The 26,531-nt window shown below is 43.3% G+C and overlaps 1 protein-coding gene across 19 annotated transcripts in view; it reads right to left on the bottom strand.

Annotated features, from left to right (window-relative positions):
• sytl2a (synaptotagmin-like 2a) overlaps positions 1-26,531 on the bottom strand; it is a 149,331-nt gene that overhangs the window by 70,116 nt on the left and 52,684 nt on the right. For all 19 annotated transcript variants that reach the window (XM_078221837.1, XM_078221833.1, XM_078221840.1 and 16 more), the window contains 2 exons: positions 8,586-8,737; positions 3,400-3,532 (listed from right to left, as the gene is read on the bottom strand). In XM_078221837.1, coding sequence (XP_078077963.1) covers positions 3,400-3,532; positions 8,586-8,737 — 285 coding nt within the window. The remainder of the gene's footprint in view (positions 1-3,399; positions 3,533-8,585; positions 8,738-26,531) is intronic.

Raw genomic sequence — 26,531 nt, 5'->3', positions numbered from 1 at the left:
GACCGAGCAGAGGTTCCCTTCTGTGCTGTATCATTCTATGATTCTCTCTCATGTAGGGCCTTTAACACCAGCAAAGGGAATGGAATTTCACCCAGTAAGTCCACATCTTAGAAGTAAAAACAACAAACCCATTATTAAAATACTTACATTTGCCCATTTTTTGCACATTCACTGTTGCTTCAAAATGTGCATGCCATGTACATCGAGTGCTTGGCATTTACAATACACTCACTTTTACTCAAACATAGCAGCTTGTTCTGGTCTTAAAAAACCCAACCCAAAATCTGTCAAGCTCCTCATGATAATGATTTCTATATAGACTTAGCAGTCAGCTGATGATTGTTTTCAGCTACCACCCCACGTAAACAAAAATTCTTAAATAATAAAAATCTCTCGCTTAAATGCACATTTAACCCATTGCAATTCCCTTGAAATCTAAGTTTTTATTAGTAAAGTTTATTTATTAGTCACAAGTAGGCTTACATTAACACTGTAATGAAGTTACTGTGAAAATCCCCTAGTCACCACAGTCCAGCGCATGTTCGGGTACACTGAGGGAGAATTTAGCATGGCCAATCCACCTAACCAGCACGTCTTTCGGACTGTGGGATGAAACCGGAGCACCCGAAGGAAACCCACGCAGACACAGGGAGAACGTGCAGACTCCACACAGACAGTGACCCAAGCTGGGAATTGAACCCAGGTCCCTGGCATTGTGAGGCAGCAGTGCTAACCACTGTGCCGCCACAATTAAATTAAAATTGTTTTAAACTTTTCTGAAACCAGCAAAGCTTCCAATTTAAACATCAAGTCATTATCATGTCAACATGCTCCCAAAGTGCACCTTTATACTATTTTTGCACAAAAGGCCATTTTCCAAATATTGATTTTGTTTTGAAAACTAATTTCTCAGACATTTCCTCACATTTCTGGGCTGATACAGCTCCATTCTACTTAAAAGGAGGCATTGGATTTGACCAACTATTTGATTTTCACTCAGCGTGGGAAAATATTCGGAGGTCTGAATTTAAAGGCAGATTGGAAATATTATCTGTCAATACCAATGTGAACATTGGAATTTCTAAACAATAAAATAATTATAATGCCCATACACTGACTAATTGTTTACCTTTCAAAAAAAAAATCACAGAAATAAACCAAATAATCTCAAGAATATCCCTCTGTCCCACACTTTTCCCATTTAATCCTGGTCTGTTGATCTCAACAAACACCACCAACTACTCCCCTCACAACTGTGTGGACTTCCAAAATGGTTGAAGTTTGCATGCTGAAAACCTCAAGCAGCAAGTTTCCGATCTGGGACAGTGCATTGGAGATTTAGTGCTGTTCACATTGAGAGCAAAAATATCAATAACCAAACAGAGTGGATCATTTTGAACGTACATCCAAATACTTGCTATCAAAGGAAAAACTACAAGATCTAGAAATGGGATGTCACAGAGTGACTACAGGTCATGCTGGTGAGGGAGGGCGAACAGCTAGTGATCCCGGTATACATAGATAAATAAAGAGATGAGGTCCTGAAAGCTGAATGTAGGAAGTTAGGAGATAAATGCAGGACCTCAAATGTAGTAATGTCAGGATCACTCTCAGTACCATGTGCTAGTGAAAGCAGGCAAGGGGATAGATTAGATGAATGCATTGCTGGAGAAATGGTGTACCAGGGAGGGGTTTAGTTTCTTGAGGTTTTGGGACTTGTTCAAGGGAAGGTGGGACATGTAGAAGCATTGGATGGGTTGCACCTGGGCAGAGTTGGGACCAATAAACTCACGGGGACTTTTTCTAGTTCTGTTGAGGTTTTAACCTAGCATGGCAGGGGGATGGGAACCAAAGAGTAGGCTTAGATGGGTCAGATTCAAATCAGGGAATAGGAGTCAGCGACTCTGAAAGACAAAAGAAACAAGGACTAAAATGTCTCTAGCAAAGGTAATTAATGAGGTTGAGCTGTTTATAAGCAGATGAACTAAGGGCACAGATACACACATGGCAGCATGATTTTGTTGCTATAATGGAAGCCTGGGAACCTGGCGAAAGGAGGGGCAAAAGTGGCAGCTCAATATCCTTGGATATAGAGTTTTCAAGCAGGATGGGAGTGGGTGACAAAAAAGGAGGGGGTAGCATTACTGATTGAAGAATCAGTCACAGTTGAGAGAAGGGATTATATACTAAATGGGTTAACAAATGAGGCTTTATGGGTTGAGTTTAGAAATGAAATAGGTGCAGTCACACTCCTAGGAGTATACTATAGACACCCAAATAGTGAGAGGGAGATAGAAGAACATATATGTAGACAAATTTCTGCCTGTAGGAATAAGAGGGCAATGACAGTAGGAGACTTGAACTATCCCAATATCAACTGGGTTTCAAACAATACAAGGGTCGTTGGAGGATGAAAAGTGCATTTAGTGTGCAGGAAATTTTTGTAAACAATATGTGACAAACCGAGAGGAGATGCAATTCTGGATTTAGTCTTGGGCAGCACGGTAGCACAGTGGTTAGCACTGCTGCTTCACAGCTCCAGGGACCTGGGTTCGATTCCCAGCTTGGGTCATTGTCTATGTGGAGTTTGCACATTTTCCTCGTGTCTGCGTGGGTTTCCTCCGGGTGCTCCGGTTTCCTCCCACAGTCCAAAGGTGTGCGGGTTAGGCTGATTGGCCATGCTAAAAATTGCCCCTTAGTGTCCTGAGATGCGTAGGTTAGAGGGATTAGTGAGTAAATATGTACGGATATGGGGGTAGGGCCTGGGTGGGATTGTGGTCGGTGCAGACTCGATGGGCCAAATGGCCTCTTTCTGCACTGTAGGGTTTCTATGATTCTATGAAAAGAAGATGGGCAAGTGGGTGAAGTGACAGTGGTCGACCATTTCAGGGATAGCGACTACAATTTGGTTAGATTTTAGTATTGTGGAAAAGGATAGAGGTAAACTGGGAGTAAAAGTTTTATAATGGGAGAAGGCATATTTTATAAAACTGAAGTGATTTGGCTGAGGTGGACTGGACAAGATTGCTAAAGGATATATCAGTAGTAGACCAGTGGGAAGCACTAATAAGTGAGATCCTTAGATACAAAGCAGACATGCCCCCTCCAAAATTAAGAATGGTACTGCCAAATCTAGACCTCCATGGTTGTCTAGAAAAATACAGGTGAAGATTAAACTGAAAAAGAAAGCTTACGACTGTCATGAAAAACTCCAACACTGCAGATAGCCTAGAGGAGTATAGAAAGTGCATGGATTAAATAAAAAAGGAAATCAAAAAGCGGGCATGAAAAAATATTCGTAAGCAAGATTAAGGGAAACCCAAAGAGCAAAAAGATAGTTAAGGAAAAAGTAGGACCCATCAGAAACGAAGTTAGTTTGCATCCAACTGTAGATAATACCTTGGTTCAGGTTCTTCCACCTTTGGCTCTTCTAGGAAAACAGAAAGCTCAGGAGACATAAAGATACTTCTTTCAACATTATTTGCAAGGCTCTTGGATTTCTCTTTCAACTCCTTAGTCTGGAGACGTTCATCTGTGAATGAAGATTAGTATTTATTCAGTGAAATATAATGGCAGCTCGGGAAAAAGATACAAAAGTCTGAGGACACGTACCAACTGACTCAAAAACTTCCCTGCTGCCGTCAGACATTAAGTTGATCTTTCTCTACACCCTAGCTATGACTGTAACACTACATTCTGCACTCTCTCCTTTCCTTCCCTATGTACAGTATGCTTTGTTTGTATGGCACACAAGAAACAATACTTGTCACTGTATAGTAATACAGTGTGACAATAAATCAAATCAAAATCAAAAAATCAGCTTGGATTGGTAATGCAGTCAGCTCCGGATGAACAAATTAGCATCAAACCCTTAATAGTGTGCGCTCCTCCACCATGCAGTGTTAACTAAACATTATTACAATTGTACAGGCTGTTCCCTGCCAGTCTGATGCTTTAACCACAAAGCTGAAACAATAAATCTTTTTATTAAGAGCTTTCATCTCATTAAAGAGGATTCAGAACAATCCATGTCCAGTCCAACAACCTGCTCTGAAAATATTTTGACATCTGTAACAAAGTCAAACCCAATATATTTTAAAATAGATTGCAGACTTTCTGAACTACTGAATAGGGGAGCAGGTTCGAAGGGCCGAATGGCCTACTGCTCCTATTTTTGAGGTTTCTGTAAAAGTTCTTTCTTTATTTCTCTCTCACTGGACTATTTAGAATTCAGAAGCATTTAGCTAGAAATTGTATGCAAGCTTTCGGTCAATTTCAGTAGATTAAAGGCAAGAGATTGTTATCTACTTTGTTAATGTCATGTACCAACTGTTGCACACAAGGAATTAGTAGGGATAGTCCCTGCTCATAGATTTTGCTCCTGTAACTAATGAGCTTTTCTAGGTCTGCTGATGGCATGACATGATTTCAGTCAGTAATGGGACCCTTTCCTTTCAGCACATGCTGTGTATACAACATGTGCTGATTTTTAAACTCTATTCCACATTACCTTGGGCTATAATGATCTTGTTTTTTTAGTGATGTAAGCAACAATTTTATTTGGTCCGTGAAACTTTGGAATTGCACAAGTGTTGCGCAGTTGAACAGAACACGCAACCTTGCATACTGAACTTATCCTTAATGTTCTCATTTTCATTTTGCAATCCACCTGCCAACTATCTTTGTTTCTCCACCTGGAATATGTGAAATAGATTTATCTGTGCTATTTCACTATACATCAGGCAACATGACTAGAGTAGCATCAGTGACTGCTTCAAAAACTGGTCAAAATATTACATTCTCAGAGACAGTTGCATACCAAAGGACTTTCTATATAACCAGGTATGTGAAGATGACGACCAATAAGACGCCCAAAGTTCCGCTTCAAGAATGCTTGCAACTATGACAGGAAGGCCCTCGACATCAATTATTATACCTGGGAGTCACTAGGTGATGATAGAGAAAAACTGGCAACACCTCCCATGGGCTGGCGTGCACCACTGCAATGACCAGAGTCTACATGCCTTGGTAACAGACACCAATGCCAAAAACAGCACCAGGCAGCTTCATGTGCTGCATGTGGAATAGAGACTGCCTTTCAAAGATTGGCCTCTTCAGCCATCAGCAAGGGTGTGCCACATGAAGACACCTCACTGAAATGGATCAGTTTTCTGTGTATCCACAATATTTCAAAGAGGGAAGGATGCCTGACATTAAACAGAATATAATCTTACAATTTTAAAAATATACATTTGGTTTAAATATAATAAAGATTTCAATGCTAAAACTATGAAACACAACACAGTGTAAAATTCACCATTAAAACAGTCATGGGCTGGAGCAGGTCATTCATTTAAAACATTAAAGGAAACATTTTACTCAATGGGTGTGATCTTATTGCCCATTCATGCCACGTTCCCGCTGCAGTGAAGGCAGAGAATTTGGTGACAAGCCAAATCTCCGCTCATTGCAGTGGGATGGGAAAATCCCGCTGGCGTGAACGGTTGGAAAATTCTGGTCAATGTATTCAAAAGCCAATGTCCATTTTCAACTGCAACTATTTCTTCAATAGAGGCAAAACTAGGTTGATCTTAAAAGCAGTCTCAGTACAGGCATATACAGGATTTTACTAACCTTGGTCCAATGATAGCTGCTATTGGTTTCAGACACAATCTAATTTTCAATTCCTTGTCATGAAGTAATTTCCATTCAAATAATTAGCTGGGGGAGGGCATGATTTCTTTCTTTACTCATTATTCTCTATATGGTGAATACTTGATCCGGGCCAGGTATTGACAGGGGCAAAGAAAAATAAACAACGTCTTGTTTTATAGGCCTGTACAGGCAGATATTGGAACTGCCACTCTGACTCTTGCGACTGTGACAGGTATCACTGCCATAACCCTATTGAGTCCTTCCCAGTCATTGAAGCTGATTATTTAGGGCGTGGGGCGCGTGCGAGAGGTAATGAAGGTGTCCAGAAAGCACACAATATTGATCAACACCAATTACCATATGAGGAATAGCAGTAATAATTATTTTGTCAAATGGCCTTTCATTGCATTGTTATATTGTTACCTGGCTGTTTTCACACAATAACCATAACCTTTCACCATACATTAAGAAAAACATATATGTTTTCAGCTTTCCTTTATCAAGAGATTCAGGGGTGACGACTGGAGAAATAACTTTAATGAAAAACAGTGGCACGGATCTTACATCTCGAAGGTATATGACTATGTCACAAATGGGTGGCCCAACATAAACATTGAATTTAGAAATCAGGCAAATTTTTATGCACAAGAATGAGGTCAGTTAATGAAGGTTGTGCGATGGGAGAATGAACTCGAGAAAAAGTCTACCAAGAAGCTCATTTTGGTGGTCAGAGTTAGATGAAGTAGAAGAGAAGCTGTCACTGGTACCTTTGCAACAATGAAATAGCCAGCTAGAGTGGAGCAGTGGCTGCATATAGATATCTCAAAATTTGAAGGACAACAGCTATTCATTGTGGTTAAAAGGGTTTCCAATGAATCAAACAATTAGCAAAACTCTGGATATTTTGTGCAGTTTGTTTTCTGCTGATTGGCTCTCAGGGGAAATAGTGTTCAGAAAAATTGGAAAATTGATAAGAATGAACAGGGTGGAGTTTGCACATTCTCCGTGTGTCTGTGTGGCTTTTGTCTAGGTGCTCCAGTTTCCTCCCACGCTCCAAAGATGTGCGGGTTAGGTTGATTGTCCATGCTAAATTGCCCCTTAGTGTCAGGGGGATGAGTGGATAAAATACTTGGGGTTACGGGGATAGGGCCTGGGTGGGATTGTTAGTGGTGCAGGCTCGATGGGCCGAATGGCCTCCTCCTGCACTGTAGGAATTCCAGGATTAGAAGTTCTACCACATCATCTTGTTTCAAATGGAGCAGCAGAATGCACAGGACAAATTGTTAAACATGTCCTCATTAAGAAAGTACTAGATATATCAGATACTACAGAATCACAGCCTAGATGTCCCTGCATCATAGCTAAGAGCAAAGATGGGTAGGGAGGGGTGGTGGAATTGGACAAAGGGAATGTAACTGAGCATGCAGATGGTTGAGGTGGTGTTGAAAGTACCCATTGAGTGATCAGTATGCGTGAATGGCAAAACAAAGGTACAGCTTGGTAAAGGACTGCCTGAGGAACGTGGCAGTTGGCCAGAACTGTATCTTTGTTTTGCCATTCACGTATTCTCATCACTTAATGGACACTTTCAACACCTTCTCAGCCTTCTGCATGCTCAGTTACATCCTCTTTGTCCCATTCCACCACCCCTCCCTACCCTCATAGTATAAATCTCTGCTGACTCTCTTTCCTCTCAGCTCTGAAGAAGGGTCATTCAGACTCGAAATGTTGGCTCTACTCTCTCTCCACAGATGCTGTCAGATCTGCTGAGATTTTCAAGCATTTTTCTGTTTTTGTTTCGGATTCCGGCATCTGCAGTTTTTTGCATTTATTACAGAATCACAAACTGGCATTTTTTATTTTATTTACCATAACACACCTCACAACTACCAGCAGATTTTTTTTTAAATGAAGACTGCCTAGAACAAAGTTTTCATTGTGTTAAATGTGGATTCAGCAGTCAGAAGCAAGCAACAATCAGGCAGAAAGATAGTCATGACAGGGATAGGGCAAGAAGAAGTTTGAACAAGAAGTTGAAAGATCATCATCATGAGAGGTTGAAGGTTACCAGGCAGAACTGTAAAAATATGTGGTCCACACCCATATTTGGTCAAGATGTTTGGTTGTGTAACGTATTGATTTATACATAGAGATTACATTTTACCTTCAGAGGTCCACAAAGGAGGTGAAAATTTGGGAATAATCAAATGAGTTTGATTAGTCAGATAGTTAGAATACAAGTAGAGTACCAATAGTTCCTCCAACAAAGGTCATGCCTGAAAACAGTGTAGATCCAAGTCAAAATCAGACAGACATGTATGATGAATTGGAAAATTCAATTGAAGGTCAAGGTCAAGATCATTCTTTAGACTCGGGCCAAAATGGGTCAGTGTTTCACCAAATTCTGAACACTTGGGACAAGAAGGGAGGTAATCCTCTTAGGAACAGGAAGTTGGTGGTTAAATGGAATTTGTAAATAAACAAAAAATAAGAAGTGTATATAATTTGAATAGAACAGTAGTTTATGTAACCTTTCATGAAGAGGGAATATAATAGTGCCCACTTGTGGCCATTTGTGTAAGTATGTGTATAAGCAAACCAGAATAAATCAGTTTAGTTGGGTGATTGACTTCAATGCGGCACACTGGCTCTTTGTCCTGCAAAACCAGAGTGCACTGCAGGGCATTCAAACACATCTCAATTTTTGGATACAAGCAAAAGTAAAAGTTTCAGTGTCATTGTGACCCTCAACAGCACTTGCTGCTATTTGGGACTGCAAGATACAGGCAAATTAAAGATCCTTTACTCTTCTTGAGTCAGTTAGAGGGACTTGAATAGTATTTTTCTGATCTACATTCCCATATACAAAGCTGATCAGTTTCTGAACAGTAAACAGGTATGATACGGTACACTAAATCAAGCAAACCTACAGATAGTCATGGGTTTCTTCTTCCGCATTGATGCTTGGATTAGCTCAGCTCCATGCAATGTGTCTTTGTGTCTCTTTGCCTTGGCATCATAAAACCACTCGCCAGTCATATTTTTGCGTTGAACTTCATTGTCAACTGATTGTTCCAAATGTCTGTGGAGAAATAAAATGTGAAAGAATTCATCATTTTGAGGTTATGAAATCCCTTTTAATTTTTCCCCATTTTCCTTTGCTCCAGGACATGTACCATTTAGGTAAATAATACCAAGAGCTAAAAGACAAATTTAATAAAACTATGAAATAACAAAAGCAAATAAATTGGGAGAGAACATAGAACGGTACAGCACAGAACACGCCCTTCGGCCCACGATGTTGTGCTGAGCTTTATCTGAAACCAAGATCAAGCTATCCCACTCCCTATCATCCTGGTGTGCTCCATGTGCCTATCCAATAACCGCTTAAATGTTCCTAAAGTGTCTGACTCCACTATCACTGCAGGCAGTCCATTCCACACCCCAACCACTCTCTGCGTAAAGAACCTACCTCTGATGTCCTTCCTATATCTCCCACCATGAACCCCTATAGTTATGCTCCCTTGTAATAGCTCCATCCACCCGAGGAAATAGTCTATCCCCTTCATCATTTTATAAACCTCTATTAAGTCTCCCCTCAACCTCCTCCACTCCAGCCCTAGCTCCCTCAACCTTTCCTCATAAGACCTACCCTCCAAACCAGGCAGCATCCTGGTAAATCTCCTCTGCACTCTTTCCAGCGTTTCCACATCCTTCTTATAGTGAGGTGACCAGAACTGCACACAATATTCCAAATGTGGTCTCACCAAGGTCCTGTACAGTTGCAGCATAACCCCACGGCTCTTAAACTCCAACCCCCTGTTGATTAAAGCTAACACACTATAGGCCTTCTTCACAGCTCTATCCACTTGAGTGGCAACCTTCAGAGATCTGTGGATATGGACCCCAAGATCTCTCTGTTCCTCCACAGTCTTCAGAACCCTACCTTTGACCCTGTAATCCACATTTAAATTAGTCCTACCAAAATGAATCACCTCACATGTATCAGGGTTAAACTCCATCTGCCATTTTTCAGCCCAGCTTTGCATCCAAAGCTGTAGTAGTTGTAGTATTAGTATTAGTCTTCCACTAAAATGTTGAACACCTTTAAAAAGTATAATGCCAAGCATAAAAAATACATACCAAATATCCATAAGCCCTGATCAAATCTGTCCCTAAATGAATGAATAAACAAATTTTAAACCAGTGAAACTGAAAGATCAAAACAACCTCCTCAAATTTTGTAGGGTATAAAGGAAAAAGATATTCACTAGAAAAATACAAGAATGTACATAAATACAACAAGGTTGATTAAAGGGTCAAGGTGATCTCTAAAAGGGAAGGACAAACAAAAATCTAGTGCCTGAACAGTACAGGTGCAGCCAAAGAACGAATGGAATTAACCAAATGCATACAGTTTCAAACCCTAGAATAAGTGAAAGATAATACCTATCCAAAGATGTGGATGTTAGGTGGATTTGCATGTTAAATTAGCCATGGTATCCCAAGATGCGTAGGTTAGGGGGAGCAGTGGGGTAAATATGTGGGGTTATGGCTGTATGGTGTGGGTGGGATGTTCTGTCGGAGAGTCAGTGCAGACTTGATGGGCTGAATGGCCTCCTTCTATACTGCAGGAATTCTATGATTCAACTAATAATTACTTCCTCAAAGCTTTTATAAAGCAACACCGTGCAATATGTATTCCCAAAGATGCCCCAAGTAAACTCAATGGCTTTCATTTAAAAGAGTTAGATGCCATGGAAAGGCCAAAGGAATCAAAACAATTAAATTGCAAAGTCCAGAGACTTGAAAAGAAAATTCCAAAAATAACAATTAAGAGGATATCTCTGGATACTTGAGCAGTACCAGTACCACCAACACATCTCCTGTTCCACCAGAGGCCCAAACATCAAAAATGCCTACCAGTCTATCGTCCGCCCACATTTTGGTAAATCAGGCCACAAGGCTGTGCTGCTGCTCCTGACTTACAAGCAAAAACTGAAACGCGAGAATCCGTCAAAGAAAGTTGTGCAGCTTTGGTCTGAGTAATTAGATGATCTCCTGTGGAACTGCTTAGAGTCAGTGGACTGGTCAGTATTTAAAAACTCTGCGACCAGCCTGAACAAGTACACGACTAAAGTAACTGACTTCATTAGTAAGGGTGTAGAAGACCGTGTGTCAAAGAAGCAAATCCATGTGTTTCCCAATGGGAAACCATGGATGAACAGGGATATCCACTGCCTGAAGTCCAGGTCTGAGGTGTTCAAGTCAGGCGACCCTGACCTATACAAGAAAGCCAGATATGAATTACTTAGATCCATCAATGCCAAAAGACAGTACCGGTCCAAGCTCGAGTCCCAGACTAGCCACACGGACTCCCACTGGCTATGGCAAGGTCTGCAAGACATGACAGGCTACAAGATGAAAGCAGGTAAAATCGCCAGCTCCAATGCACTCCTCCCGGATGAGCTCAATGCATTCTATGCCTGTTTTGAGCAAGAGGTCAGTGAGAGCTCCATCCCGGAAGCCTCAGATGAACCTTTATTTTTGAGGTCACCATTGCCGACATCAGAGCGGCCTTCTCAAAAGTCAACCCACAAAAAGCAACTGGCTCAGATGGGGTGCCCGAACGAGCTGGTCCTGCGCGGACCAGCTGGCAGAGGAAATTCGCAGACATCTTCAACCTCTCTTTACACCAATCTGAGGTCCCTACCTGCTTCAAGACGACCACCATCATCCCAGTACCAAAGAAAAGCCAGATAGCATGTCTTAATGACTATCATCCAGTGGGTTTGACATCCATCATTATGAAGAGCTTCGAAAGGTTAGTCATGGCACAAATCAATTCCTGCCTCCCAGACTGCCTGGATCCACTACAATTCGCGTATCGCTGCAACAGGTCCACAACAGATGCCATTTCCTTGGCCCTACACTCGACTCTAGAACACTTGGATTACAAAGACACCTATGTCAGACTCCTATTCATCGACTACGGCTCAGCCTTTAACGCCATTATTCCTACAAGACTCATCTCCAAACACATGACCTGGGGCTCGGCTCCTCCCTCTGCAACTGAATCCTAACCCGCAGACCTCAATCAGTAAGGATAGGCAACAATACCTCCTCCATGATTATCCTCAACACCAGCGTTCCACAAGGTTGTGTCCTCAGCCCCTTACTATCCTCCTTTTACACCTATGACTGTATGGCCAAATTCCCTTCCAATTTGATTTTCAAGTTTGCTGATGACGCCACTGTTGTGGGTCGAATCTCAAACAATGACAAGACAGAGTACAGGAATGAGATAGAGAATCTGGTGAACTGATGCGGCAACAATAATCTCCCCCTTAATGTCAACAAAATGAAGGAGATAGGAGGGAAGCCATGTATTGAGCCACAGGAAGTGGGTGAGATCCTTAATAAGTAGTTTGTATCGGTATTCACCAAGGAGAAGGACATAATGGATGTTGGAGGTCAGGGATAAGTGTGTGAATACTCTAGAAAATGTCAACATATCGAAGGAGGAAGTGTTGAACATCTTAAAATGCATTAAGGTAGACAAGTCCCCGGGACCAGATGGGATCTATACCAGGTTACTGTGAGAGGCAAGGAAATAAATAGCTGGGGCTTTAACAGATATCTTCTCTTTGAGCACAGGCAAGGTTCCAGAGGACTGGAGAATAGCCAATGTTGTTTCCTTGTTGAAGGAAGGAAGCAGGGATAATCCAGGAAGTTATAGGCTGGTGAGCCTGACATCAGTAGTGGGGAAGCTTTGAGAAAATACTGAGGGACAGGATATATGCACATTTGGAAGAAAATGGACTAGTGACAAGTAGCATGGTTTTGTACAGGGAAGGTCATGTCTCACCAGCTTGATTGAGTTTTTTGAAGAGTGGCAAGGATAATTGATGAGGGAAGGGCTGTGGATCTAGTTTATATGGATTTAGTAAGGTGTTTGACAAGGTCCCACATGACAGACTGGTACAAAATCTAAAATCACATGGATGATGATCTCGAGAGTTCTAGAGTAGAGATCTCCAACGCAGGGAGTACGTGTGATGAGAGCACGGAGGGTGTTCTGAAGGTCCGGATCAAAAGTCTTGATCAGAGTGCTGAGTTGACGGGTGTGTTCTTTGGTCGGATCTGTGGGTAACTGTCTGTAGTGTGCCTCGTTGTTCAGTTGTCGGTCCACTTCTTTGCAGTAATCGGTTCTGTTCAGTATGACGATGGCCCCTCCTTTGTCTGCTGGTTTGATGACAATGATCCGGACCTTCAGAACAGCCTCCGTGCTCTCATCCCACGTACTCCCCGCGTTGGAGATCTCTACTGCCTCCCGAAAATACACAAGGCAAACGCAACCAGCCGTCCCATCGTATCGGGCAATGGGACCCTGTGCGAGAACCTCTCCGGCTATGTCGAGGGCATCCTGAAACCCTTTGTACAAAGAACCCCCAGCTTTTGTCGCGACACTACGGACTTCCTACAGAAACTCAGCACACATGGAGCAGTTGAACCAGGAGCACTCCTCGTCACAATGGATGTCTCAGCACTCTACACCAGCATCCGCCACAATGATGGCATTGCTGCAACTGCCTCAGTACTCAATGCCGACAACTGCCAGTTTCCAGATGCAATTTTACAACTCATCCGCTTCATCCTGGACCACAATGCCTTCACCTTCAACGACCAGTTCTTCATCCAGACACACGGAACTGCCATGGGGACCACAGTCGCACCTCAATATGCCAACATCTTCATGCACAGGTTCGAACAAGACTTCTTCACCGCACAGGACCTTCAACCGATGCTATACGCTAGATACATCGATGACGTTTTCTTCCTTTGGACTCATGGTGAACAATCACTGAAACAACTATATGATGACATCAATAAGTTCCATCCCACCATCAGACTCACCATGGACTACTCTCCGGAATCGGTTGCATTCTTGGACACATGCATCTCCATTAAGGACAGTCACCTCAGCACCTCACTGTACCGCAAGCCCACGGATAACCTCTCGATGCTCCATTTCTCCAGCTTCCACCCGAAACACGTTAAAGAAGCCATCCCCTATGGACAGGGGATGTATACACAGGATCTGCTTGGATGAGGAGGATCGCAATAGACACCTCCAGACGCTGAAAGATGCCCTCATAAGAGCAGGATATGGCGCTCGACTCATCGATCAACAGTTCTGACGCGCCACAGCGAAAAACCGCACCGACCTCCTCAGAAGACAAACACGGGACACGGTGGACAGAGTACCCTTCGTCGTCCAGTACTTCTCCGGAGCGGAGAAGCTACGGCATCTCCTCCAGAGCCTTCAACATGTCATTGAAGACGACGAACATCTCGCCAAGGCCATCCCCACACCCCCACTTCTTGCTTTCAAACAACCGCACAACCTCAAATAGACCATTGTCCGCAGCAAACTACCCAGCCTTCAGGAGAACAGTGACCACGGCACCACACAACCCTGCCACAGCAACCTCTGCAAGACGTGCCGGATCGACACGGATGCCATCATCTCAGGTGAGAACACCATCTGCCAGGTACACGGTACCTACTCTTGCAACTCAGCCAATGTTATCTACCTGTTACGCTGCAGGAAAGGATGTCCCGAGGCATGGTACATTGGGGAAACCATGCAGACGCTATGACAACGGATGAATGAACACCGCTCAACAATCACCAGGCAGGAATGTTCTCTTCCTGTTGGGGAGCACTTCAGCGGTCACAGGCATTCAGCCTCTGATCTCCGGGTAAGCGTTCTCCAAGGCGGCCTTCACGACACACGACAGCCCAGAGTCGCTGAGCAGAGACTGATAGCCAGGTTCCGCACATGAGGACGGCCTCAACCGGGATATTGGGTTCATGTCACACTATCTGTAACCCCCACAACCTGCCTGGATGTCCAAAATCTCATTAGCTGTCCTGTCTGGAGACAATACACATCTCTTTAACCTGTGCTTAACGCTCCCTCCACTCACATTGTCTGTACCTTTAAGACTTGATTAGCTGTAAAGGCTCACATTCCAATCATTATTCATGTAAATTGAGTTTGTCTTTGTGCCTTGTTTGTAATCAGAACTCCCACCCACCTGACGAAGGGACAGCCCGTTCCGAAAGCTCGTGGCTTTTGCTACCAAATAAGCCTGTTGGACTTTAACCTGGTGTTGTTAGACTCCTTATTGTGTTTACCCCAGTCCAATGCCAGCATCTCCACATCTTGGTTATAGAAGACAGAGAGTAGCGGTGGAAGGGTATTTTTCAGAATGGAAATCTGCAGCTGGTGTTCCTCCACAGGGATCAAAGCTGGGACCTCTGTTGTTTGTAGTATGTATATAAAAATGATCTGGAGGAAAATGTAGTGACACGAAGATTGGTGAAGTTGCTGATAATGCCAGGGATTGTCAGGAGGTACAACAGGATATAAATAAATTCGAGACTTGGGCACAGAAGTGGCAGATGGAGTTTAATTCGGACAAATGCAAGGTGATATATTTGAGGCTCAAATTTAGGTGTGAATTATACTGTAAATGGCAAAACCCTTAAGATCAACATAGAGGAATCTGGGTGGACAGATCCACAGTTCCCTCAAAGTGGCAACACAGGTGGCCAAGGTGATTAAGAAAGCACATGGCATGCTTGCCTTCATCAGCCAGGGCACTGAGTACTAGGGTTGGGAAATCATGTTGCAGCTATATAAAACCTTGGTTAGGCCGCGTTTGGAGTATTGCATGCAGTTCTGGTCACCACACTACCAGAAGGACATGGAAGCTTTGGGGAACATGCAAAGAAGCTTTACCAGGATGTTGCCTGGTCTCGAGGGTATTGGCTATGAGGAGAGGTTGAATAAACTAGGGTTGTTTTCACTGGAAAGACAGAGACTGAGGGGAGACCTGATAGAGGTCTACAAAATTGAGGGGGATAGACCAGGTGGATAGTCAGAGGCTTTTTCCAGGGGTAGAAATGTCAATTACAAGAGGGCACAGGTTCAAGGCGAGATGGGGAAAGTTTAAGGGAGATGTGAGGGGGAGGTTTTTCATGGAGAGTGGCGAGTGCCTGGAACACGCTACCAGAGGTGGTGGTGGAAGCAGGCACACTAGCAACATTTAAGAGGCATCTGGATGAGTATATAAACAGGGAGGGAAAGAGGGATACGGACCGAGTAAGGACAGAAGGCTTTTTGTTTTTAAGTTTAGTTAGGGCATCATGATCGGCACAGGCTTGGAGGGCCGAAGGGCCTGCTTCTGTGCTGTACTTTTGTTTGTTCTTTGAGAATCAAAGACCAGAAGACATCGGAGCAGAATTAGGCCACTCGGCCCATCGAGTCTGCCCCGCCATTCAATCATGGCTGATATTTTTCTCATCCCTATTTTCCTGCCTTTTCCCCATAACCCCTGATCCTCTTATCAAGAACCTATCTATCTTTGTTTTAAAGACACTCAATGACCTGGCCTCCACAGCCTTCTGCAGCAGAGAGTTCCACAGATTCACCACACTCTGGCTGAAGAAATTCCTCCTCATCTCTGTTTTAAAGGATTATCCCTTTAGTCTGAGGTTGTGCCCTCTGGTTCTAGTTTTTCCTACTAGTGGAAACATCCTCTCCATGTCCACTCCATCCAGGCCTCGCAGTATCCTGTAAGTTTCAATAAGATCCCCCCTCATCCTTCTAAACTCCAACAAGTACAGACCCAGAGTTCTCAACCATTCCTCATAAACAAGCTCTTCATTCCAGGGATCATTCTTGTGAACCTCCTCTGGACCCTTTCCAAGGCCAGCACATCCTTCCTTAGATACGGGGCCCAAAACTGCTCACAATACACCAAATGGGGTCTAACCAGAGCCTTATGCAGTCTCAGAAGTACATCGCTGCTCTTGTATTCTAGCCCTCTCGACATGAATGCTAACATTGCATTTGCCTTCCTAACTGTCAACTGAACCTGCATGTTAACCTTAAGAGAATCTTGAACAATGACTTCCAAGTCCCTTTGTGTTTCTGATTTCCTAAGCATTTTCACATTTAGAAAATAGTCTATACCTCCATTCCTCCTTCCAAAGTGCATAACCTCACACTTTTCCACATTGTAATCCACCTGCCAATTCTTTGCCCACTCTTAACCTGTCCAAGTCTTTCTGCAGCCCCCGCTTCCTCAATACTACCTGTCCCTCTACATATCTTTCTAAGTGAGAATACCCGAGAGCTATGGCACACATTGTTTGGTCCCATATTGGCTGAGATTATTTATGAATGTCGTGCCTTCTCAACCTTGCCCTTCACCTGAGGTGTGGTCATCCTCAGGTTAAATCACCACCAGTCAGCTCTCCCCTCAAAAGGGAGCGGGGTCATCTGGGACTATAGCAACCTTATCTTTTTATCCGTTTGTCTCAGAAGTGAAAGAACCCTCAAGGTTCTGGAATGTTTAGGGGAAGTCTTGGATGAGTTAGTGAGTACTGCTGTCGCACTGCTGACTGGTTAGCACTGCTGCCTCACAGTGCCAGGGACCCGGGTTTGTTTCCCGGCTTGGATCACTGTGTGGAGTTTACACATTCTCCCCATGTCTGCGTGGGTTTCCTCCAAGTGCTCCCGTTTCCTCTCAGTCCAAAGGTGTGCGGGTTAGATTGATTGGCCTTGATAAATTGCCCCTTGTCAGGGGGATCAGGACGGTAAATATGTGGGATCACGGGGATAGGACAGGACCTGGGTGGGATTGTTGGTGCAGACTCAATGGGCCAATTGGCTTCTTCTACACTGTAGATTCTATGATTCTATCTGTGCGAATGATGGAGCGTACTAAAATTCCGGAAAGCACAATTTGCGCTGGTAACACGCTGCAGAACTGCAGAAAGCTCATTTTAATACATTAGCAAGTTCTCTCTCTGGGACACCCCCCCTCACTGGATATTGAATCAGTTGTGGAGATCCCCCCGGGATGTCTAAGGGTGAGTATAGCCCCCGGGGGAGAGGGACATGACCAGGTAATTCCCTCTGGCACAGCCTGGTTGACACCTTGCCCATGCCAACCTGTGCCAAGGGGTGTGTTGAGGCCCTCCCCCTGCATAATGGCGTGACGTCATAAAATACAGCACAGGAACAATACAGCACAGGAACAGGCCCTTCGGCCCTCCAAGAATGGAGAAAAAAATAGACCTGCACACTGGTTTTCTCTCCGGAAACAACACTGCCATTCTTGGGTAAGATTCCTCCCATAGTGTTAAGTTTTTGTTCCAAATGAAATCTTGTGGTATAATACTTTCGATTAATAACTGGAGTTTGGGTTTATTGGTCTGTTTAGAGCTCGTAACAGTGCACAACACTAACATGAGATCATTGGCACTGAAGAAGAGCGAGGGGCAAATGATGTAATACTGAACCCTGGGGGAGTATAACCCTTCCCTTGGTGAGCTGCAGTTCCCTGGTCTCAGCAGCAGCCTGGTCTATGTATGCTGCGACCCAAGAACGGGGAGATCTACAATTGGCAGGGTCTTCTCAGCCCAGCAGTAGCAAGAGAAATGACAGGAACAAATGAGACCACTATATATTGCCTTTATTGATCTCACCAAGACATTTAACCATGGATAAAGAAGTAGTCTATTCAAGCCATTGAGAAAATTGGCAGCCTGCTAGTTCCATGCCGACATGACCGGTACAGTAAGCTATGACTGTGTAACACTGGAACCAGAGATCCACAATGGAATCAAACAGGGTTATGTTGCGGCGCCAACACCGGCATATTAATCTCCTTGACAGAGAATCTCTACTTACAAACCAGAACTGATGGAAAACTGTGCAGCCTTGCTTGCCTCAGACACTTGACAAATGTCAGAGTTGGTTGTTGCTGATGATGCTGCACTAAAATTCCAAACAGAGGTAAACCTGCAGTAGCAAATGAACAGACACTCATCACTAAAGAATTTGTTTTGATCATCCACATCAGGAAGACAAAATATGATCTGGGATGTTACCATAATGCCATCTATCAGCTTTGATAATCTGACACTGGAAGTTATTGATTTCTAGGCTACACAATCACCAGCAATCTGTAACTTAAAATCAACAGATTCATCACAAAAACTGCAATTGTTCTTTCCAAGCCAAGTAGGAGAATGTGGAACAGCAGCAGCCTGACTGAACACCAAACTGCAAGTCTACCGCGCCTGTGCCCTCAGCACTCTCCTCTATAGTAGAAAGACCTGGACAACATAAGCAGGAGTAAAGGTTGGACAGTTCCCACCTTCACAGTCTCAGACATCTCCTCGGCATCGCTTGGCAGAATAAGATCACCAACTCTCAGATCCTGGAGCATGTTAATTCTGTCAACATGCACTGGCTTAGCAAAGTTCATCGGATGGATGATGGCCATCTACCCAAACAGCTACTATTTGGTAAACGCCATTGGGTTACTACCTCCTGGACATCCATACCTCAACTACAAGGACACATGCAAGCGAGTACGAAGATGGTGGATAATGACAACTGAGAGATAGCTGTGGCTTCTAGAGGCAGACTCTTTGCAGGGCGTTGGAAGAGACAAGCTGAAATGAAAAGTTTAGTTGGTCAAGAAGCGGGCCCAGGGGAAAAGGGAGACCTGCAAATAGAGCACCTACTCAGCGAATGAATCAGAGATTGCCTTGCCAGAGCAGAGCCCTGAGCCACACAGACAATGCTTAATATGGAGCTCAACATTTATCTAATAGGATGGAAGGCTACCATTTGCCACATTTGGTTCAACCTCATCTTCCATTTGAGACGTTGCAAGTTTCCAATTGGATACAGTTATCCTTTTGGGAAAACAAAGCTTTTGTCACAAACATAACGGCACATTTAGTTCTCACACATGGGTTGATATCACACTTACAACTTACTGTGCCGATTTCCAAGGAATGTAGTTAACAAATGTATTCCACTTTTGAGAACAATGCCACTTTCAGATTCACTTCCTTGTTTGGGAGTATTTCAAGAGCTAGCAGAGATTGCAGGATGTTAATTTGTTCTCATCATACATCTGTCGCCAAGTAAAGCCCAAGGCAAATTCAAATAAAAAAGGCATTTGGAAAATTTATACCTCTTCCTCAACAGCATCACACAAAAAAAACCAACACACTGGCCTGGAAAAATCAGGTTTTTAAAAAAATCCCTGGCATTAAAACATTTTTGAAAGAAAGCCCCATTTTATAACAATCTATCTGAAGTTATGTTTGACCACAGCCAAGTATTGATTCAATAAACCTGTGTTCCAAATTTTAAAAATCTATCATTTATCAAGCCTAATGACTCTCAGACTTCATGCCATTATAAAGCAGCAAATTGTTATTCAAGCAGTTGTGCTTTCTATTTTGTTTTCTGGGTGCCTAGCTCCAACATAATAGGATTTTATCATCTGTTTGGGTTTTGCCTGGACCGCTGAGCTCCTGACCTCATTACAACCTTGGCCTAAGCATGAACAAAAGTCAAATTTCAGGGATGAGCATGTCTGGCCTTATCAACGCTGCATTGCCCTCACAAAACTGGAGTCCATGGGAATCAGGTTGGCATCAAACCATAAGATCATAAGAAATAGGAACAGGAGTAGGACATTCAGCCCTCAAGCCTGCTCCGCCATTCAATAAGATCATGACTGATCAGACTGCTTGAATAACAATTTGCTGCTTTATAATGGCATGAAGTCTGAGAGTCATTAGGCTTGATAAATGATAGATTTTTAAAATTTGGAACACAGGTTTATTGAATCAATACTTAGCTGTGGTCAAACATAACTTCAGATAGATTGTTATAAAATGGGGCTTTCTTTCAAAAATGTTTTAATGCCAGGGATTTTTTTTAAAAACCTGGTTTTTCCAGGCGAATGTGTTGGTTTTTTTTGTGTGATGCTGTTGAGGAAGAGGTATAAATTTTCCAAATGCCTTTTTTAATTTGAATTTGCCTCGGGCTTTACTTGGCGACAGATGTATGATGAGAACAAATTAACATCCTGCAATCTCTGCTAGCTCTTGAAATACTCCCAAACAAGGAAGTGAATCTGAAAGTGGCACTGTTCTCAAAAGTGGAATACATTTGTTAACTACATTCCTTGGAAATCGGCACAGTAAGTTGTAAGTGCGATATCAACTCATGTGTGAGAACTAAATGTGCTGCTATATTTGTGACAAAAGCTTTGTTTTCCCAAACGGATAACTGTATCCAATTGGAAACTTGCAACGTCTCAAATGGAAGATGAGGTTGAACCAAATGTGGCAAATGGTAGCCTTCCATCCTATTAGTGGTTGAGCAAAATGCTCCGTCAGAGAGTCGGTGCAGACTCGATGGGTTGAATGACCTCCTTCTGCACTGTACGGATTCTATCGTTGATTCACTCCCTCCACCACCGAATCATAGGGGCGTGTAGAATCTACATGATGCACTGCAACAACTCACCAAGGCTCCTTCCACACCACCTTCCACACCCCAGGCCTCCATCATCAAGGGCAGCAGGTGTATGGGAACACCACCGCCTGCAAGCCCCCCTCCAAGCCACACACCATCCGGATTTGGAATTATATCACCATCCCTTCACTGAATCCAGGAACTCTCATCAGTATTGTGGGTATACCTGGACCACATGGACTGCAGCGGCTTAAGAAGATGGCTCACTACCAACTCAAGGGCAATAAATGCTTCTTGTCACATGAAAAAGCAGATCAGTGTGCGAAGGGTTTCAGATAGGATCAATAAGTGGGCAAAAAATTGATAGAGGACTATAATAAGGGAAATGAGAGGTTGGTCACTTCAGCAAGAACAACTGAAAAGCAGACAGGAGAGCAACTGCAGAATGCTGCAGCACAAAGGGATGTGTGTATCCTTGTATATGACTCACTAAAAACCAGCAGGCACTGCATTTGGAAGGCACATGGAATGCTACTGATGAAGGTAGAGAAGTCCTGCTCCAACTGAACAGGGCATTGGGGAGATCGCACATTTCAGCATACGCTTTTGGTCTCCTTACGCAAGGAAGATTGTACTGGCATTGGGAGTAGTTCCAAGAAGGCTCACTATTCTTGGGATGAAGGTGTTGTCTTGAGGAAAGGTTGAACCTTTACTCATTGGGATTTTGAGAGGTGATCTTGTTGAAACATAAAAGATTCCGAGGGAGCTTGACAGGGTAGCTGTTCAGAGGATGGTTCCTCTCATGGTAGAATCGAGAACTAGGGGCCACAGTTTGTAAATAAAGTCTCCTGTTTAATAGAGATGAGGGTTATTAGTCTTGACAATTTCTTATCTCAGCAGTGGAGGCTATTAAATCTATTCACGATGGAGTTGGACAGACTTTTGATTGACTAGGGAATCAAGGGCTATGGGAGAAACAGTTAAAAGGTGGAATTAAGGCTGCAATTAAATTAGCCATGATCTTATTGAATGGCAGAGCAGGCTTGATGGGCTGAATGGCTTACTGCTGTTCCTATTTCTTATGATCGCTTAGAAGGGAAATTAAATAAATTCAAGTAATTACATGCCAGTTCGTTTTGCGTCAATGGCAGAGATAATGAAGTCTGTAATCAAAGACGCAAAAAAATCTTGCAACAGAAATAGCACAAACTTCAAAAGGAAGGTCACTTTTAGCATTAACAACATGAGTAGCTCTGACCTGACATATACGTAGACTTTCAAAAGGCCTTTGATAATGATAGAATTACAAAATTAAATTAAGGAAAATTATAGAATCAAATAATTATGGAATACATACAACACAGGAAACCATTCGCTCGTTACATTGTGTGTCAGCAAGAGCACCTCAGCTAGTTCCATTCTCTTCCCCCCTGCCGCCGCCGCCACAGGCTTCCAAATCTTTTCTCGTCAGACAATTATCCAATTCCCTCTTGAAAGCTGCAGCTGAATCTACCTCCATTTACACTCCAGGGGAGCATTCTAGATTCTAATTACTCATTATACTCAAGTGTTTCTCCTCATATCATAGCCAATCACCTTAAATTAGTGCCCTCTGGTTCTCAAAAGATTGGGCCAATTGGGAACTGTTTCTCCCTATCTACTGTCTAGGCCACCGATGATTTTGAATACCTCCATCAAATCTCCTCTAAATCTTCCTTTCTCTAAAGGTGCCCAAGCATCGTCAATCTATCCACATAACTGAAGCCCTGGAACCATTCGTGTAAATCTTTTCAGCATCCTCTCATTACCTTCATATTGTTCCAAGTGTGATGCCCAGAACTGGATACAATGGAGTGAATTGTATCATCTTGGACAAATGGCCCAAAACCCAGGGCATCCACACCCGAGAATCACCATCAGCAGTTTACAGGGTTACCAAGAGGCCGGTCATCATTTTAAACGGATGGCTAACCATCCAGAGGACCGGCTGGTCAATACACTGGCTAATAGCACACCAACATCACTCGGAGCAATGGTCACAGTTAGAAAAGGAGAGGACGCCAGGTTAAGTGGGATATGGGAACTTCAGGGCCAGTCAGGCCAACTGGGGTTGGTGAGGGCAGGCAAAGCCATTGTTGTGGGGGCAGTAACTGATGCCAGATGACCCTCCGTAGGTTAGGGAGGGGCTGAAAAAGATACCCCTTCCTCCCCCATTTATTCCTCATGTAGAGGGCCCACACACTACTGGCCAAGTGTCGGCAGCAACAAGAGATTTTTTAATTGGCCAGTTAAGTAGTTGAAGGGGAGGGCTGTCCTCCATTTGTTGGTAAAGTGACATGGTGGCAGGGAGATGACAGCTACTGTGATGTTAGTGTACATGAGATTTTTTTCTAAATCATGTTTTCTGCACTTGTAAGGAGGCCTTTTTGGGGGCTTCAGTTGTTTTTTTCATTATGGCACCGGTTTGTCTGGAGAAGTCTTTTTATTGGGGCTTAAATGGGGGTTGTTCATGTTTACTCTGGGATTAATTTATGGCCCTGCATTGTTAGGAGAAAGGGTCATGGTTCTGGACAGGTTTTTTTCCCCCTTCCTAGGGAGTTTAAGGTTTTTTTTTCTGTTTGGCTACAGTTCGAGTTTGGTGTTTTAGAAGGGACAGCAATCTAAGTGTTTCTCCCTCTCCTCCTGTTTTGTTTGGAAATTTTGCTGGTTATCTGAAAGCAAGGTCTTGCCTTTCGGAAGGGGATAATCTGCTGTTGGTGGTTTGCCCAGGAGTCTCTCCCTGTTGTTCTGACTTCAAACTGTTCCGAGTGTCAGGAGACCCTCAGCATTCATCCAAAGAACTCAAGTCCAGAAACGCGTATGCACTAGTCTTTGCTGTGTTAAACCTGTGAAAAGGGTCTTTTGTCTATGGGATTGGTTTGATTGGAACACATTAGATATTTGTTAAGGGTTATACATTATAGTGGTTGTTTTGTTTCTTGTTTGTAATTCACAAAAGTTCTTACTATACATGGTAACTGTATTCTTAAATAAACCTTGTTTGATAAAAGCTCCCTTGTGGGTCATTAGAATCATATCTGAAGTGAAATTTACCATGCTTATCCTAACCAAATTCAATTGCAAAACTTATGATCCAGACAGGCTCCATAAAACACATTGGAGTTTTTGACCTGAACCATAACACTACCAATGACACAATTCCTCACCTCTGGCTGGCAGACATGTCTCTGCCTGGGTCCTTCCTCAAGGACTCAGGAGGATGTATTACCAGTAGCAGCCCTTGCCTCCCTGGTCCTAGATCCCAGGGGAAGGCTCATTGCTAGTCTGTTAAGTGCCTAGGCAGCACAGAAATGTGGCAGGCCAGCTCCAAGGCATGGAATGTAAGGCCCTCGCTGGCTTTCCATTGTCAGCTGAGGCATCCATCACTTCCCTGTGCCTCTGATCAAAGTCTAGAATTTCCTAACCCCAATCTTGATGGCTTTCTTAACCCACCACCTACCCCAGGTCCCACTGCTCCTTCTAACCCTGTTCAAATTGTATCATCATTAATCTTATATCACCACCCTCATTCTTCTTACCAAAATGCATCACTTAGACATCAATGCATTAAATTTCTGCCAGTGTCTGCCAATCCTCAGTGTTCAATCAGCAGGCATTTCTCCTTCTCAGTTCACAACACTTGTAAGTTTTGTGTCACCCGCAAATTTTGAAGTTGCGGCCTGTACACCCATGCCCAAAACATTAATACAGATCAAGTTAAAAAAAAAACGGTGCTAATACTGATCACCAGTTGAGAACAATCATTCATCAGTATAACTCAATTTCCTATCACTCAAACAGCTTTGTCTCCTGTAGCCAAGATCCCTCATTCCATGGATTTCAATTTTACTGGCAAGCCTTTAGCATGACACTTGATGAAAAGCCTTTTGAAAATCAATGTACGTCATATTACCATGATCAACGCTCTTAAATCAGATGAACTATTATTTGTCATTAAAACAATCTGTGCTGGCTTTCCTTAATTAAAGTTTATTAGTGTCACAAGTAGGCTTACATTAAGATAAACGCAAAATACTGCTGATGCTGGAATTTGCTACAAAAACAGAAAAATGCTTGAACATCTCAGCAAGTCTGACAGCATCTGTGGAGAGAGAATAGAACCAGTTTCGAGTTTGGATGGCCCTTCGTCAGAGCTGATCCAGCTCTGATGAAGGGTCATCTAGACTCGAAACATTGGCTCTACTCTCTCTACAGATGTTGTCAGACCTGCTGAGATTTTCCAGCATTTTTCTGTTTTTGTATAGGCTTACATTAACCCCGCAATCACAGCTTGGTATGGCTCCTGCTCTGCCCAAGACCGCAAGGAACTACAAAAGGTCACGAATGTAGCCCAATCCATCACGCAAACCAGCCTCCCATCCATTGACTGTCTACACTTCCCGCTGCCTCGGCAAAGCAGCCAGCATAATTAAGGACCCCACACATCCCGGACTTCTCTCTTCCACCTTCTTCCTTCGGGAAAAAGATACATAAGTCTGAGGTCATGTACCAATCGACTCAAGAACAGCTTCTTCCCTGCTGCAGTCAGACTTTTGAATGGACTTATCTTGCATCAAGTTAATCTTTCTCTACACCCTAGCTATGACTGTAACACTACATTCTGCACTCTCTCCTTTCCTTCTCTATTAACGGTATGCTTTGTCTGTATCGCGTGCAAGAAACAATACTTTTCACTGTATACTAATACATGTGACAATAATAAATCAAATTGAACAAAATCAAAATTGAGCTGTGAAAATTCCCTTGTCACCACAGTGCGGCACCTGTTCGGGTACACAGAGGGAGAATTTAATATGGTCAATGCACCTAGCCAGTACGGCTTTTGGACTGTGGGAGGAAACCAGAGCAGCTGGAGGAAACCATGCAGACACGGGGAGAATATGTAAACTCCGCACAGACAGTGACCCAAGCCGGGAATTGAACCCGAATCGAATCAAAAGTCTTTCTCACTACCAAGGTTAAACTCAGTGGTCTGTATTTGCTGATTTTATCATACTTGTTTTTCAACAAGTGTGCAACATTTGTAATCTCCAGTCCTTTTCTTCACTCCTGTATCTAAACAGGACTGGATAATCATGGCCAGTGCCGCTGCAAATTCCCCTTCCCTCAGCATCCTCAGGATGTTTCTGATCAGCTATGGATGACTTAAAATTACAGGCAGCCTTTCTAATTCCACCTCTTCCTCTATTTTCTGCTCATCCACCGTCACAACTACCTCCTCTTTCACTACGACTTTTCATTTAATATCGTTTCCACACACAACTCTGCCAATGGTTTCCCAAATTAGCCCCATTTCTTTTTGCCACCTTTTTACTATTTACATGCCTATCAAAGACTTTGGGATTTCCCCTTGTGCTAGTTGTCAGTCTGGTCTCTTCCCGTACACTCTTCGCTTTGTTCCCCCCCCTTCTCTTTGTATTCAGCATAATTCACACTTAATCCAACA

This window comes from Mustelus asterias, chromosome 10 (genome assembly GCF_964213995.1).
Source record: "Mustelus asterias chromosome 10, sMusAst1.hap1.1, whole genome shotgun sequence".
Lineage (NCBI taxonomy): Eukaryota > Metazoa > Chordata > Chondrichthyes > Carcharhiniformes > Triakidae > Mustelus > Mustelus asterias.
Note: the sequence above shows the minus strand (reverse complement) of the source record. Positions and strands in the feature narration are given on the sequence as shown.